At 35.3% G+C, this 15883-nt stretch overlaps 1 protein-coding gene and 1 long non-coding RNA gene across 2 annotated transcripts; one reads left to right on the forward strand and one right to left on the reverse strand.

Annotated features, from left to right (window-relative positions):
* Nucleotides 1-303: 303 nt before the first annotated feature.
* LOC146139926 (acid sphingomyelinase-like phosphodiesterase 3b) lies at nt 304-12734 on the reverse strand. Its single transcript, XM_083392559.1, has 9 exons — nt 12555-12734; nt 11835-11921; nt 11250-11497; nt 10416-10582; nt 8917-8967; nt 7252-7493; nt 6737-6881; nt 5791-5904; nt 304-1296 (listed from the first exon to the last, which is right to left on the reverse strand). The coding sequence occupies exons 1-9, from the start codon at nt 12701-12703 to the stop codon at nt 895-897; spliced, it is 1605 nt and encodes a 534-aa protein (XP_083248685.1). The 5' UTR covers nt 12704-12734; the 3' UTR covers nt 304-894.
* LOC146139927 (uncharacterized) lies at nt 3061-5591 on the forward strand. The gene is made up of 4 exons (XR_014501288.1): nt 3061-3291; nt 3562-3624; nt 4179-4289; nt 4506-5591. It is a non-coding gene; the product is annotated as an uncharacterized LOC146139927 (long non-coding RNA).
* Nucleotides 12735-15883: the final 3149 nt, after the last annotated feature.

A 15883-nucleotide genomic window follows, 5' to 3' on the forward strand; every position in this document is an offset into this window, starting at 1 on the left:
TCGGAATCACTGGTCTAAATTAACATGATAGAACCATTACAATGAATACCGTTGTCTGGCTGAAATTAGATCTATAAACAGAGCTAAATATAGAATTATATAGATTCGTGAGGAGCTTGAAAAACTGTTGCATTTTCTTAGTTAAAGTTTACAATAAATAAATTGATCAACATTTAGGTTATAATGGAAGATAAATATAATTTTTTTAAGTTGAACCCTTCTCTAAACAAGAAAAGTACGGTGTTTTGAGTTCATATTCAGCACACTCATTAGATAAAGGACTTTTCGTAAATATGGGGGACATATAGGAAATATAGAATACTGTCGAAAACTGTATTAAATAAATTAATTCAAAACATTGTAGCTTAAACTTCAGAACAGAACAGAACAGTTTTCACCCCCATATAATTTTTCAGGTCTGCTTAAATTAATATTTTTCGTCTTTTTTAATTATTGACACTTCATCATAGAACCGTCCATATTTATACCTGAATCAAAACCTTAACTCAAATTACGACAAACCCTTAAACGAGCACATCCGGTATGTTAAAACAAAATTTTCATACAACCTATACAAACAACGAAGTTATATATCGGATAGTGTTTCTTTCCGGTCTAACCCTAATAGAAAAAATAAAGGTTAAACTAAAAAATACTGGCGGATTTATATCAACTCTAGAACAAAAATAATCCCTATAAGCAAATATATTTTTTCAAACGGCTTCCTTATTGCAGCGACATTTTAACCATTCGTATTTCATTATAACTAATTATAGTTAAGGCGTTTTTCTAAAATTTGAACACCATGCCACACGTAATGTCATTGTTTTTCTAAACGTCACAAAGATTGGGTGGTGCACGGATGCTAACGTTCCCGTTTCTTTTACTAAATATCTAACAAATGTACAATTGCAATAGAAGTGTGAGCGAAACGATAAATGAAACTTTCAAGATTTGGTCCGATTTAAAGTAAGCAGAGTTCTCCATGCATTGCTTGTAGCTGCTTTCACGAAGGTTCATAATAGCGCAAACGTGCCGCTTCTGGCAGAGTTGATCGCAGACGCCGTGCGAGTAGGACACTGTGTTAAGTAGGTTATAACGTTGCAAAAGTTCCGAGTCACTGTCGCAATTGGTACAGTCGTGCACTGCATTTAGTAGCCTTTGAGCGAATTCAGCCAATTCCGTGGGACTGAGCTCCGACAGTCCGTATTCTTTCAACGCCGAGTATTCCTCGATCCAATCTGGCTGGCCATTGTCGTTGGCAAGCGACAGGTCGGTGTAGTATTGGGTATAATCCTAGAACAGTTATTCAAATAGTGATAAGCTTCGTCAAGCACTTTTTGTTAAAAAAAAAAAGTTTACAATACTTGCGAAGGAGGATATGCTGACCATAAACGTTCAAATATTATTGGTTGACAGTTACAACTGTTTTTCGTATAGATTTTCATGGATAATATTTACAAAATGAAAAGGGTTAATGGTAAAATGTGTCGCAAAATTTTAGATTTCACTTCGCCCAACAAACAAAAAGTATATTAAGACTTTTATTTTCAACAGACGGTTGTACTGTTCTGTCCCGTTCAGTTTTTGATAAAAGCCTAATCTCACATTTTTTCTGAGACTAATTGAGTCTAATGCCGTATTTCAACAGCCATCGAACGCATATGCAGCTATCATTGTTAAGCAACACTGTTAAAAATATTGGGTACTTCATTGAAAAAGTTTTGGGTAGTGCAACAGTTTACCCCGAATCAGGGCCAAAATATTTGGGTACCCTTAAAACCTACCCAAGTAGAATTGGGTAGCGTGTTTTTTATAAGAAATTTCCCTTTTTTGTTGGGTAAAAAAACATGCTACCCAATTGGAAGAAAATGTTTTTTTGGGTAGTAAGATTTCATACCCAATTATTCATGGAACGTTTCTACCCAAAACAGGAAAATTGGGTATAAATCACAAGTACCCAATTCCAATTTCTCGAATTGGGTAATCATAACACTCTAAAAGAATTAGGTATGAGCTTTTATACCCAAAACGCATGTACCCAAAATCGGTGAATTGGGTAAGGTTAACAAATACCTAATTAACAAATTGGGTACTCTTAATTTCCTAAAAACAGTGGTTTCAGCTTTGCATAAAACAAGACTCCAAAGCAAATTTTAAAACGTACAGTTGGGTTTATTTACAAAATCATGTCAACTTAAATACACAAAAATCGGTGAATTGGGTAATGTTAACAAATACCTAATTAACAAATTGGGTACTTATGACTTCCTAAAAATTAAATACACACAAGCAGACTGTTTTAAGGATTCTAACCTAAATTTTGGACAAACAAATTCCTCAAATGAACCAAATGGGGATACTATACATATAGGGCGAGGAAAAAAATAATGGTTACTTCATTCAGTTTGGGTAGTGCATGAGTTTACCCCGAAAAACGGCAAAATAATTTGGGTATCCTAAAAAACAACCCAAGTAGAATTACTCAATATAATTTTGATTTTTTCTTGGGTAAAAAAACATGCTACCCAATTAAAGAAAAATATATTATTGGGTAGTAGGATTTTATACTCAAATTCAGAGCCGAGATTTGTACCCAAAATAAATAAATTGGGTATAGTCAACATGTACCCAAATAATATCGGTAGAATGTTGGGTAAGGAATGTTCACTTAATTGGGTTTGGGAACTTTGGGTATTCATAGATTTAACCCAAAACAAACTTGGGTAAAGTTTAGCACCGGGTATAAAAAACAAATGAATGGATCATACATTTTATTGTTCATCGTAATGATCAACACAAAACTTGTTCGATAGTGGTTATGTTAGAAATATAACTAGTTATGACAGTGATTAATGCGACTGTTTTAAGATGAAAAATCGGCGGACCATAACGTCCTATTTAACTTATTAATCTATTAGGCATACCGTTATGAGTTAGTTCAGTAGCTTAGAGCCTAACGTACATTGAATACTCCAGTTTGTTATAACGCTTATTAGGTGTACAAATATTTAAATAACGGCAAATTGGTGCGTCGATTTTAAATTTGAAATTCGGCGCGAGACGTCACACTCCGTTAAGCGAGAGGCATTCTTTCGCCAAGCGCGCGTCTAAAAACGCCTTTGTCTCGCCAAGCGCGCGTCTAAAAGTTAGTTTGCGAACCACATAAGTTATGTGTATGTGAGAAGTGTGATAAACATCAGCCAGTTGCAGTTATCGTGTTCTCAACTTTAAAAAGATTAGGATAAAAAAGAAAAGGAAGGTCGTTATGTCTAGGTCAAGCCTTTTATGGTAAGTTAAAACATTACTGTTTTTTATTTAATTTATATGTCAACACTTTTGTTGAAAAAGAAACAAGAAAATATACCCCACTGATATTTACTACTTACCTTTTTTGGTGATCTTATTGTTGGACCCAGTCAAGTTCACACCAAAAACTTGTAGGTTAAGCAATGTTAATAAATAATTAATATAATACTATTTGACCCACCCTTATCCAAATAAAAAGACAATTTCTCTTTTGTTAAATCATTTATTTTAGTTTTTATTTTCATCTTTCAGCAATCCCAAACTGCAAAAAATGAAGTTGTCTCAGTGGATAAGAGTTACAAAAAGCCATTAGAGGTACAAAATTAATATTTGCAATATTTTGCTATTTCATATGGTAATAATTGTCAATGTTGTTTTTAGATATCACCTTTATTTGTACAAGTGTGCTTTATATAGTAAAATGCTTTACATGAGGCAATTTTGTTTACCTAAATAGTTTTGTAACATTAACTATTGCACTTATTGGAACTATAAGTTACTGATAAACCAAATTCCATTAGTATTGGTACTTCTCATCATATTAATTTATGCACTTTGCCATGTTTTTCGATCCACTGTAGTGTTTTTCTAATTTGAATTTCTGAGAAATTTTGCATTAAAAATCACTAAAGAGTCTTTCCTGTAAATGCACTTATAAATTTGTTTTGCTCATTTTAATATAGTAATGATGTAATTTGGTATTGGATCAGATCCCGGTACATTTTGCCTAAATTTTCTTGTATTAGACATTCCTAATTTTAAGTATAAAAAAACAAATATGCATGTAGTAAGTGATATTATTTTAAAGTATAGGCACATACAGACTACGGCACTATCATTTCTTTTTAACTTCATGTGTTTTTTTACAGACAAGCAAGGATTATTATCAGCAGTGTCCACTATGCTTAACAACGGACCGTATCTGGTCAGATGAAGCAAATTAACCAAACACCATTGAAAAACAAAGAACTATTCTCCTGGTAAGAAATATGTTTATAGCTCCTGTTAAGTGATAATATACAATAAAATAACTCCAAGCAATAAAGACTAATGTTGCCTAAAATTGATAATGTTAACATTACTTATTTTATAATTCATATATGTTTAGATTAGTAGAATATATTTGTCTAATGGCTTCTGAGAAGGATCACAAAACCTAGTTTGCATTAAGTGAAGGACATATTTTGTTTTTCTAGAAAAAGACAACCACATATCATGTTATGAGGGCTGTCCAGGACTCCCAAATAACCATTTATAGCAGTGTTTGTCAGTGCAGAAAAAAACTACTGTTGTAAAAATCTAACCCCACTTATGTATATACCATTGTGTGTTTAATATGAGTGATGTCCCCACATGTACGTTTAGCCCTTCATTTTTTATAGTCGTTTTGGTGAAACGTTCTTAAATGTTAGTGATACGTTGATTATAATTATTGTTTGCAAAATAATGCTATTTTCATTGTAATTTTAAAGTATTTTTCCTTATGTTGTTTTTTCTTTTGTATTTTTATTTGTCAAGTTCCATTTGTTACAACAGTGTTCTTTCTAATACACTTTCTTATTTGCTTCTTAGAAATTGTGGTGAACGCAAAATTATTTGGGTGAATTCTTTTTCTACCCAACAATGTTGAATTTCTCGACAAATGTACCTTGAATATTATGTATGGCACGAACTAAAATTACCCAATATAGCATTTGGGTGGAACAAAGCGATACCAAAAAATATTTATTGGGAATCCCCACGAGCGTACCCAGAAAAGTGAAGTGGGTACAACCTAATATTACCTAAGAATACCATTTGGGTGGAACAAAGCGATACCCAAAAATATTTATTGGGAATCCCCACAAGCGTACCCAGGAAATTAAATTAGGTACAGGCTTATGTTACCCATGTAATTTAGGTAAAATAATGTGATACCCAATAATTTAGATTAGGTAGATATCAGTGGTACCCAAGGTATTTTGGGTATTAATTACCCAAAAATATTTATTGGGAATCCCCACGAGCGTACCCTGTTTGACTAAAAAGTACCCAATGATTTTGGGTATTGAATACCCAATTTTGCTAACAGTGAAGGTGTGTGTTTTTTCTAAACTTGTGTTTTTCGGACCGTTTTAAGGAAACATATCAGCCCGAAGGTGTCGTACCATGGTATGATACGGCATTTAAACTCAATTTGTTGCGCTTTCTAACATTTACTTGCATATTTGCGCACAAGTTCACTCTCGACGACCGGATGTTTATTAGTTAAGCCATTTTATGACGTCACGTAATGACGTAGCTTATGACGTAACCCCTTTAATTTAATGGGTTTTGCGGCCCATCGAAATTTCTAAAGTGGCAATTTGCGGCCCATTCTGTTAAAGGTTGAAAATTCCTTCTCTATTCTATACGAAGCATGCCAACTTGATCATTTTGCCTATTTACTTGAAACAATCGTAAAGCGTTCCTTATATACACAAATAAAAAAAATAGACAAACCAGCGGCGTTGAAGTGGACCGATCATACTGGAAAAGTCTGATGGAAGGATTAGTGGAACCGTCCCTTGACCCGATTCTTGGCGTTACACTTGGAGCATAAAACAATGCGGAAACCTATGGGAGCAAAACAGGTCTGCGACTTATAAGTTCCTCGCCGTAATGATTGAAATATTTTTAACGATTTGTATTCAAATGACAAAACCATAAAGATGAATAACAAAAGAACCGAAACATGTTTTTAGTAAAAACGTGACTTTTAGACATGGAGGTTTTTTGGAGACGTTTTTTTACAAATTCACAGTTGAAAAACGTTAGCTATAATGCAGCATGTATTCCACACGACCATATCAAGTCAGATGGTTATGCTGATGTTACGATAGAATACCCGCAAATGAAAAAAAGAGACCAAAACCCGAAAGCTATTTAGCACTCTGTGGCCGTGTCTGTACTCGTAAACGAAAATACAGGTTTATTTACAGGTGTTTCAGTATTGTCATGTTACATTGGTGTAATGACTTATGTCAATAACTTTACTAAATAAAGTCCTTTGGGCAAAATTACTTTGACTTTAGTCATTGCGTCAAACAAGTGTTTTTTAATTTGGTGTGTTCAGTAATTAGTTAAAAAAAAAACTTATTTCTCTAACTTTTTCACGTAAAACTGTTTGCTTGCTGTATATCCTGCTTTATTGCTGTTTTTAGTTAAGATACTGCTATTTCATGGATGGAAAAGTTTACCAATGTTTGAAAACAATTTACTTGTAGTCGACTTACGTCGAATGATATGTGTGCAATGCTGTCATATTAAGACGAACTAACTTGTCGGCCCAAGCCTAACTAACCAGATAGTCGACAAAGTTTAAGTGACGGAAGAGCGTAAACATAACAATCGAAGTAGAGAAAATGAAAGCCGCAAAATGGTTAAATATACTGCTATGTACCTTTGCGTCTGTCCCTGGTTCAGAAAAAACGCGAAAGCTGTCGGTATGGTGATGACCGAAAAACTGTCCCGCTATGACGTCACTGTACTTCACTACTAATTCCACGTAACGCTCGTTGTAATACGGGTAGTAGTAACCTTCGCCAGTGACTCTTTCAAAGAAGTGTATATTTCAACAGGTGAGACATGACCACCGTGCTATCTGACTCCACTTAATCGAAACTAAAACAAACTGCCATTGTAATTTAAGGAGCATACTGTCAGGTCGCTTATAGATTTATTGTACATTCACATAATTCAGCATAGTTCGCAAACACGTCTCACAAGTAAGGCATGCATCTGTTGACTGTAGTGCAGTAGAAAGGACACTTTGACTAACGTTGCATTCAAAGCGAATGCGTTGAGGATTAAAACTGGCCAGTTAACTAGCAGGATGCAGCGCACAGGAAACACGCCAGAAAGACTTTAGCAGACTTTAGCACACGCACAATAAACACAGTACTGTAAATAACAAATACAGACGCTGATTCGCTACACCATCCGCCTTCCCCCAGGAACACAAAAAAAGTTCCTAGCAGTTCGTTGAGCCGCGCTTCTTCTTTAAAATCTTCCCAGGATCCGATCAGAAGTCGACCAACAAACGCAGAACGTCGGACATTTGTGCAATATGGAAACAGCACGTGTTGGGAACCGTGGTGTTCAATAGAGCGAAGAGGGTTCATGAATTCCTTGTCTTGGCGGCCCACGAACAACTCCAGGGGTAGCTGGTTGTACGACACGATGTAACGTCTGAAATGGTACTTGAAAGGCACAATAAACAACAATGCAAAACACTTTTGAATAGCCTATAATGCAGAAAATGATCGTCTTAAAACGCAATTCTAATTTCAAATCGCAAAACTGAAGTTAGTTGCTTAGAGTCTTTTGCTCTAGAATACCAATTAAAAGGGGCAAGGTGCTAATCTCAAAAACGCGAAAACAAATTACATCGCCTAGTCCACATTAGATGGGTTCCCTAAAGCAGACATAATAACCTTGGCGCAAAAGGTTATTCTAGAAAGTTACTCTCTGCATGCTAGTAACTTCATGTGGGCTATATGACGGTTATCTCACACCGTCCGAAAGGTAAATGAGGCATCAAAGGCCTTAGCAATCATGGGTTTATAATACCCAGAGCATTTTCGCTTGCAGTCACAAAATGAGATAAATCTCGCGTTATGTTGGGAATTGGCAACAAGGTTTGGCCTTCTGCTCTGTTTTCCTTCTTATAAATCATAACGGTTAAGTGACGCAGGATTTTAGACAAAGTGGTCAGGTTATTTTGGGTGAGATATAAAACATCAATCACCATAACACGTGACCAGAGACAATAGCCGCAGTGGCTTTGACACTTTAAAAGTAACGACTTCTGTAAGTGCTGGTTGAGATAGAATCTATCCGTTTATTGGTTTTGAGATTAGGCCTAGTTATCACGAGAGGTGTTCAACCTCGATCGTAATATTTTCACCTTTAAAACTTTACCAAAAAAGGGCCATAATTTCGCAACAATAACTATAACAGTCTTGCGTAACCACTAATTTAAAGCGTCAAACGATTTTTCTCTGCATTACGGCTAATCAAATATCAATTTAACAAGCAATAACGCTGGCATAAACTTGTCAACAAACGTTTCAACAAATCATAACTGATCGGCGTAGCTTAAAAATACTTACAAGCGAGAAACTGCGCTAGCAAACCAAATGAATACATACTTTCTATGCAACCTGACAGTATGCATAAAATTTAAATCAGAAGGGTTTAATTGCGTGTTCATATCTCAGTCGGGTTCACCAATGTATATTTCAACAGGTGAGACATGACCACCGTGCTATCTGACTCCACTTAATCGAAACTAAAACAAACTGCCATTGTAATTTAAGGAGCATACTGTCAGGTCGCTTATAGATTTATTGTACATTCACATAATTCAGCATAGTTCGCAAACACGTCTCACAAGTAAGGCATGCATCTGTTGACTGTAGTGCAGTAGAAAGGACACTTTGACTAACGTTGCATTCAAAGCGAATGCGTTGAGGATTAAAACTGGCCAGTTAACTAGCAGGATGCAGCGCACAGGAAACACGCCAGAAAGACTTTAGCAGACTTTAGCACACGCACAATAAACACAGTACTGTAAATAACAAATACAGACGCTGATTCGCTACAGAAGCCTGGTCCGATGTGGCCGATTACAAACACCTGACACAATTTGTATTATTATCACATACAGATTTAGATCTTACGATAAGTTTTTGTTCATTGTACGCTTACGAAATGTCGTTCAGAATGATTGTCATTCACAGAAAACGTTCAGCTTTATAAAAAGAAAATGTTGGGGGGTGGTTTAGCGATTCGTATTTGTTAGATGTAGCCTTGCCTGAAAACTTGCAGGTTTTGTGCATTTTCAGTTACATGCTGTCCAAAAAAGTGGCTGTTTTGTTATTTCTTATTTTAGGGAGCAAAACGCGCTCACTGTTTGATATATTTTTTTTATTATTTTTGCTTTACAATAGTTATAGTAATCTCTTAGACATCGGAATGCCAAAGAAAGGAAGTAATAATAAATCGCTCATACTACTGTGTAAAACGCAATGAGGGATATTGTGAAATCCAATAGCTAGTACAAGAATGTAGCATCTATCCTAGGGTGTTATCGATTACGATCCAACACCCAATTGATTTAGATTTTTTTTATATTTATAGGCAAGCTTTGCGTGCTGAATGATCAAAACAATTATCATTAGAAAGTATAAACTTGTTCACGCCGAATCAAGTCGAAGCTCTACATTGTAGATCAATGATCTCCAACCTGTGGGTCGTAATTTTTTTCTGGGGTCGCCATAACTTATCATATTTCTGCTGTTTTATGACGATTTATGTATTTTGTTTCCTTTTATAATGACGTCATACTAATAAACGTGGCTGAGTAGATAGATAATCTTATAAAATAGGTGTTTTTAGCTCTTAAGAGCTGCTATATAAGGCTACAAAGATTTCAGCTAATAAATATTTGCTTTTAGACCGATGCAATAAATTTATCCGACCAATTCTCTAATTTTGTGAGACAACTACTCTTTCCGTTTTTAACCAAATGGCTTTGTTTAATGAAGTCCAGCGCAATGAGCATATTAAAAATGAAACATCGTAAATCGCTTGTAGAGCATTACACAGAGGTAAAGCATTACATAGGTAAAGTGGAGCCGCGTTTTCCAAAATTGGGTAACACTATGCCGGCACAACCATCACACTAAATGCAATCTAGCGTGGAAGCAAATTGAAATTTTCATAGTTTAAATAAAACTTCATATAATAAATCATTTTGGTGCACATATGTAGCCGTAGTTCTCTGAAAATTTGAATAATTTACGTATATTCGCTCATGTTATTTAGTTCCAGCAGTATTTTATATTAAAACAAAAATGGGGTCGCAATGTTAATTTTGATTTCATGTATTTAAATTGGGGTCGCTTATTAAAAAGGTTGGAGACCACTCTTATAGATGATCCTTCCATTACTCTATTGATTTGACCAAGCTAATGACGTAATTGATGTGGGATCGGACGACGGCAGTTTTTGCCTGGACCACTTGGTATTAGCATTGTTACAAAATACAGACCGATCATCCTTATATGCCATTTACCGCAAACCTGTTGTTTATTCTGTCGTGAACTTTTTAGCTGCTCCTCCAGCCAGGCAAACTGATTGACTGGATCTCCAGTCCCGTTGATATTCAAGTTGTCTTTGTCCCACATATTGGTATTGAGAATCACGACCTTGAGGTTTTGGCCCATTACAGTCCGTTGACCGTAACCCACTGTAAAAAAAAAATATTGATGACAAGTCGAGTCTCAGTCCAAGTTATAAGTTGCCAAAGAGTGGTACCAGTCAATTCATTGTTATAGCAAGTCATCCCAAATAAAATCATTGACATAAAAGTAGACATTAAAAAAATAGAAACACTCATTCGATTTTCATGGACAATAACTCAACTACAAAAGGAACGATAAACCATGCTTTCGCGGTAACTGAACAAAAAATAATAATAACTCAACATATATCGAGCAAGTTTTACATGAAAAAATTGACAATAACCCAATTTTATGAAACAAATAACAACAAGACTGTGTGCTAAATAAGTAGTCTTCCGTATTCAGGTCATTCGAACTAAATATAAAAAACTGATAAACAAGATTCATGACACTGCGGAGAATAGAGTAAGTGATTGCGATAAAATAACAAAAAAATGTTTCTTAGTGAGTTCTTTTCCGCAACCAAGGTCGAGAACCGATGCTCAATTAAGTTTCCGAGAGTGTGTCATACGTCTGAAGTATGGGTTGTTTTAAAGTCCGTCGTGATGGGTCACTTATTCGTGAAACGTATTAAGTAATTCAGTCGTGCTTAGTTTACATGGCCTTTCAATCATGCTTTATGACCTGCGTACCCTTATCATTGACGCGAGCAAGAAATACAGTTCCACTTACTCTTTCTGAACTGAGCATGTTGATCGGTGGTCATCCAATCCGCCCACAGGTCTGCAATACCGCTTACGATGTTGTTGGGACGAGGCGGCATCTGGTACTTGGGGTGGTAGTCGTGGTTTCCCAACGCCGACAGCACGACAGTATTAGGAAAAGTTGCCTTAAGAAGTTCGGTGATGTTGGATACTGTCTCCAGTACCAGGATTTCGCTGAGATAGGTCTGCTCGTCGGATGTGTGAAGAGTGTCGTCGCTGAGCACAATTCAGGACATATTCCAACATAGGGACAAAGCATCTCAAAAGCGTGCTAGGTTCGCACAACTCTTTTTTATTTGCACAGTAAAAGTACAATTGTATCAGAAAATATTGCAACTATACTTGATGCACAAATTATTTAGATACGCGGCAATGTTACTTGTAAAAATAACTAATACTTGATACGACTCCTGTTTAAATATGTTGCACAACATACTTAATCAGAGTGCATTTGAGAATAAGACTAGAGTAAAAATATGTAGTATGCATTGTAAACTATGTAACAAATTATCAGAAAAAATCTTTCTAAATATAAAATAAATGTTTATGTTACCCGGTCCATAAGATAAAATCAGGTGCTGCCTCGAATTTCCTCATTGCTTGGGCTGCGCTTTTGATCAATTCTATCGGGGAATCGCATCTAGATAATCGTTATTCCTTGTTTTCTGACAACGTAGCTAACCCTTTTTTACTATTATATATCAGCATGCGATGTTCAGATCATGCATGAAAACAATTGGTTCGGTTGTACCTGATTCTAATATACTTTTTTACAAACTTAACATAATAGTGTCAAAACGAAGTTTTTCTTTCGACCTTCTTTTTTATTTTACATGCTTATTTGCTCTTATTATGTTTATTTATCCTAATTTACATGCTTATTGCTCTTATTGTAACTCTGATTATAATATGTTAACTAATTGCTGGGTACACTATGCACGGATCTGTAATATAGCTTGATAATGAGTTGCAAAGCCAAAAAGTTTGAGTATATCGACATCATCTTAAATAAGACGTTTCGATACGAGTCATAGCTTGAATTGCCTATCGCTTACATTAACATAAGATGATACAAGCTCGTATCGAAACGTCCTAACCAAGATGATGTCGGTCTATTTAACTATTTGTATTTAAAAAAATCAAAATCAAATTGAACTTTTAAAATATTTGAATTGCACTAGAATCTAGTTTAGCGATTTAGGAAATTTAACACATATCTAACGTTATAAAACCTTAAGCCTTTGCCCTTAATATGGAAGAGTTAAGTACAAACTTGTAATCTCCCCAAGCACCAGGATCCAATGCGGGACTTTCGAAGGACGACGGACAGACCTCGTTGCGATTTTCCTTTTCGCTCGAATAATAAAAGTCCAAATGAAGGTCTGAGATGTGCCAAAATGTGCCAATGTCGCGAGGTGACATCGCGTTTATTTCTTCAATTGCCAAGGTACATATTAACAGGCAGACTAACAACTTGAAGATGTGCATTTTTTTATAATTAAAGTAGTCTTCAAGGAAAAAAACATTTCGAGGTTATCGGAAGCTGTGCAGGTTACATTATTAAAAGTCGTCCCTATTCTGTTTGCTGCTGATTTTGTTTGAAATAAATGCTTCCCCGAAATTAGTTTAACACCTCACAAGCTATGTAGAAGCAGCATTTATTCATATGTAAATAATCGCATTTATTTTCGTGACTGTAAAAAAAACAAATAGTTTAACTCGTAAACTAAACTTCCCATAAAGTTTTGAATTTGTCAGTAAAAATTAACATTTACACTGAAAAGCAATGTTGTATGTTTTATATGAAATAGATTTAGCCTGAATTTATGCCTTTACAAACAGGAAAGACGCAAACGCTTGTCTAACTTTAACCAAAGCCATCATTGTGGTCTTTCAATAACTAATTCATCTTTACCGCGTGTTATAGACCAGGGGTTCTCAACCTTTTTGGTATGTTTTACCATTAGATGAATATCAAATTTAACAAAGATGAATATCAAATTTTCCTCCAATATATAAAGTGATGTTAATTTAATAGAAAATGTATGTAACAAACAGTGTTGTAAACATGTCATTTTAAAAAGACTTAAGTCCCAGTCAAGTTATTTGTAAAATAACTTAAGTCCAAGTCAAGTCTTTTTGAATAAATAACAAGTCAAGTCCCAGTCAAGTCATAATTAGAGCAAGTCAACTTCAAGTCATGTCCTTGTCATAAAAATAAAACGTTAAACCTATTATAATTTTAACTCGTATGATTATGAACAATAACTGTACTAAAAAAATAAGGAAAAGGGAACATAGAGCAAGCAATTTGTTTTTTGTGCAAAAATTTGGACAAATAGCTCAATTTTATTAAAAAAATACTTAAAAAAATGCTTTATTTCAACCCAAGTTGTCCAAAAGACTTAAGTCAAGTCAAGTCATTTGTCCGAAAGACTTAAGTCAAGTCAAGTCATTTAAAAACAGTGACTTAAGTCAAGTCAAGTCATTTAAAAACAGTGACTTAAGTGCACTTAAGTCAAGTCATTGACTTAAGTCATTACAACACTGGTAACAAAATTATCAGTTATATTCAGTGGGACGGCTTCCCTTGCTTTTTGGCAACGAGTTGTTAATGTCTGGGAAAGTAGTATAGGTAATGCACAACGATATAAGATTCAAGTCGGTTTCGTGCTTTAGATTTTGTAGTAAGGAATTCTGAGAAGCCGGTTTGCCTAGGTTTGTTGAATACCTATCCTATGATTTAACCCCTAAAATAAGAAAATTTACCCCTGGGGTGAATTTACCTCAGGTTAAGAAGGGCTGTTATAGACGATTGTGTACATGTTGTACCTTCCTTGCCGCATGTCCCTATGCCTCCTATTTTAAAAGGTTGTGGCCAAATTGTAATGTTGTGTGTTTTTTAAATGGAACAACTAAAGTAAATACACAACATTCGACTAAGCATGTCACCCATGAATAGCTTATTTCATGTCACACATCTTTCACTTAACGAAATGCCGTGTCATATATCGATCGGAAAACTTTAACCAACGTAAAACCTCAAATCATAGCAGGAATGGTTCGAATTGTGATATATTAAAGCTCAAGCGAAATAACACAGAAATAAATCGTGTCAAACGTGAGAAAAATACCGTTTGAAAATAAAAATAGCTTACCGTTAAAACCGCTGCAATAAACGCGATATTTTGCGAACTCTGTCTAAATTTTGCGTACTTCAACATAAAAGACCTAACAGATGGATTTTTCCTGATTCGTGCTAATAAGTCTTGCTTTACTATGTTTTGCCCACGTTATGGGGAAAAAACGGAAGTTCCCGCCAAATTCAACCAGTTAAAGCAGTCTGTTCGCTATTCACTCTAATCGATAACATGTTACATATTTGCAATGTTGCTTTTGTGTTGTAGGCCAACGTAAGACCTCTCGACTCTAAACTTTACCACAAACGCACTTCGTGTTGTTCTTAAGGTCACTTATTTATAACGTCATATTTAACTGTAACTTTACATCGCCTTATTTTTTTCTTGCCCTAACTTTTCTTTTTGCTCTTATTCAATATCTTTTGCTCTTATTCAAACCAGTGTATATTGTTCAGCGATATACTTCGGCCGCTTGTGGTTTGTTGTTATAAATTACCTCCTTCTGCCTGAAACTCTCTAAATTGATTTTTAAAAGTAAGGCCTAACAAGCTACATCGCGTACTGCAATCTGGGTTACAATTGCAAACTCGTACCAACGAATGCAAACATTACAAATTGGCTGAGAAAAAGGCACAACAGGACGTGATCGGGCCTTATCAAGATAACCTATACCTACCTCCTATACCGAGACCATATGTGATCGGGCCTGCTAAACCTTTGAAATGGTATTTGCACTTTGTTTTGCGGACGATATTGTAGTACATGTGTAAGTTAGTATGTTGTTTAGTTGGATTTTTTCTTGGCAGATCTTGTATTTTTTTCTATGATATGAAAGCAGCCTGCTGAGCAAGCAAAGCTTGGTCACGTGATGTTGCTTGAGTACGTAAAGTTACAAAAGACCATGCCTTCCAAACTTTACCTAAAAAAAAGAAAGGACGCATACTTTACCCTGGCAATATGTTATGACGTACCTTTTGATGCCATCTTCGAAAATCTTTCATGCCTTTTTCAAACAAATATTGTGGAACCGCCCTCTTTGTTTGTAAAACGTGTATGCTTTTATCTCTTTTACAGGGCTTGTGTGAGTGCATGCGCAAAACCTTTACGGCGTATGTCCAAACTGAACGTGGTCAGCGCTAGAGACGGACTTTAGACTTTTGCAGATGTCAGCATGCAATGTTTGCTTTTAGAATCGCGGATATGGGGTATATTTGTTTAATCTCAATAAGGTTTACTGCCCTTTACCCGACCTTTATGATAATAAAAAGTTGAAGAAAGAAATATACAGTGAGTAAAAAATTATTTAATAGACATTGAATCCTTAATTGATATCTTTTTAAATACAGTGCTTAATTAAATAACTTCCTGCGAACACTTTTAAGTGTAGTCAGCACTTTTATAGTTCGTCACCAAACTTAATTGCACTTTCAAAAGGTTTTGTCATGCAAAAACACAAAAGCCT

The sequence above is a fragment of the Ascidiella aspersa genome, chromosome 6, assembly GCF_963924565.1.
Source record: "Ascidiella aspersa chromosome 6, kaAscAspe10.2, whole genome shotgun sequence".
In the NCBI taxonomy this organism is placed as follows: Eukaryota; Metazoa; Chordata; class Ascidiacea; order Phlebobranchia; family Ascidiidae; genus Ascidiella; species Ascidiella aspersa.

Coding starts and splice junctions, on each gene's coding strand:
- LOC146139926 (XM_083392559.1), bottom strand. CDS start 12,703: ATGTCACCTCGCGACATTGGCACATTTTGGCACATCTCAGACCTTCAT. Junction 11,922..12,554: donor GGTGCTTGGGGAGATTACAA/GTTTGTACTTAA, acceptor ACGATTATCTAG/ATGCGATTCCCCGATAGAAT. Junction 1,297..5,790: donor GGTCCACTTCAACGCCGCTG/GTTTGTCTATTT, acceptor TAACTGTTCTAG/GATTATACCCAATACTACAC.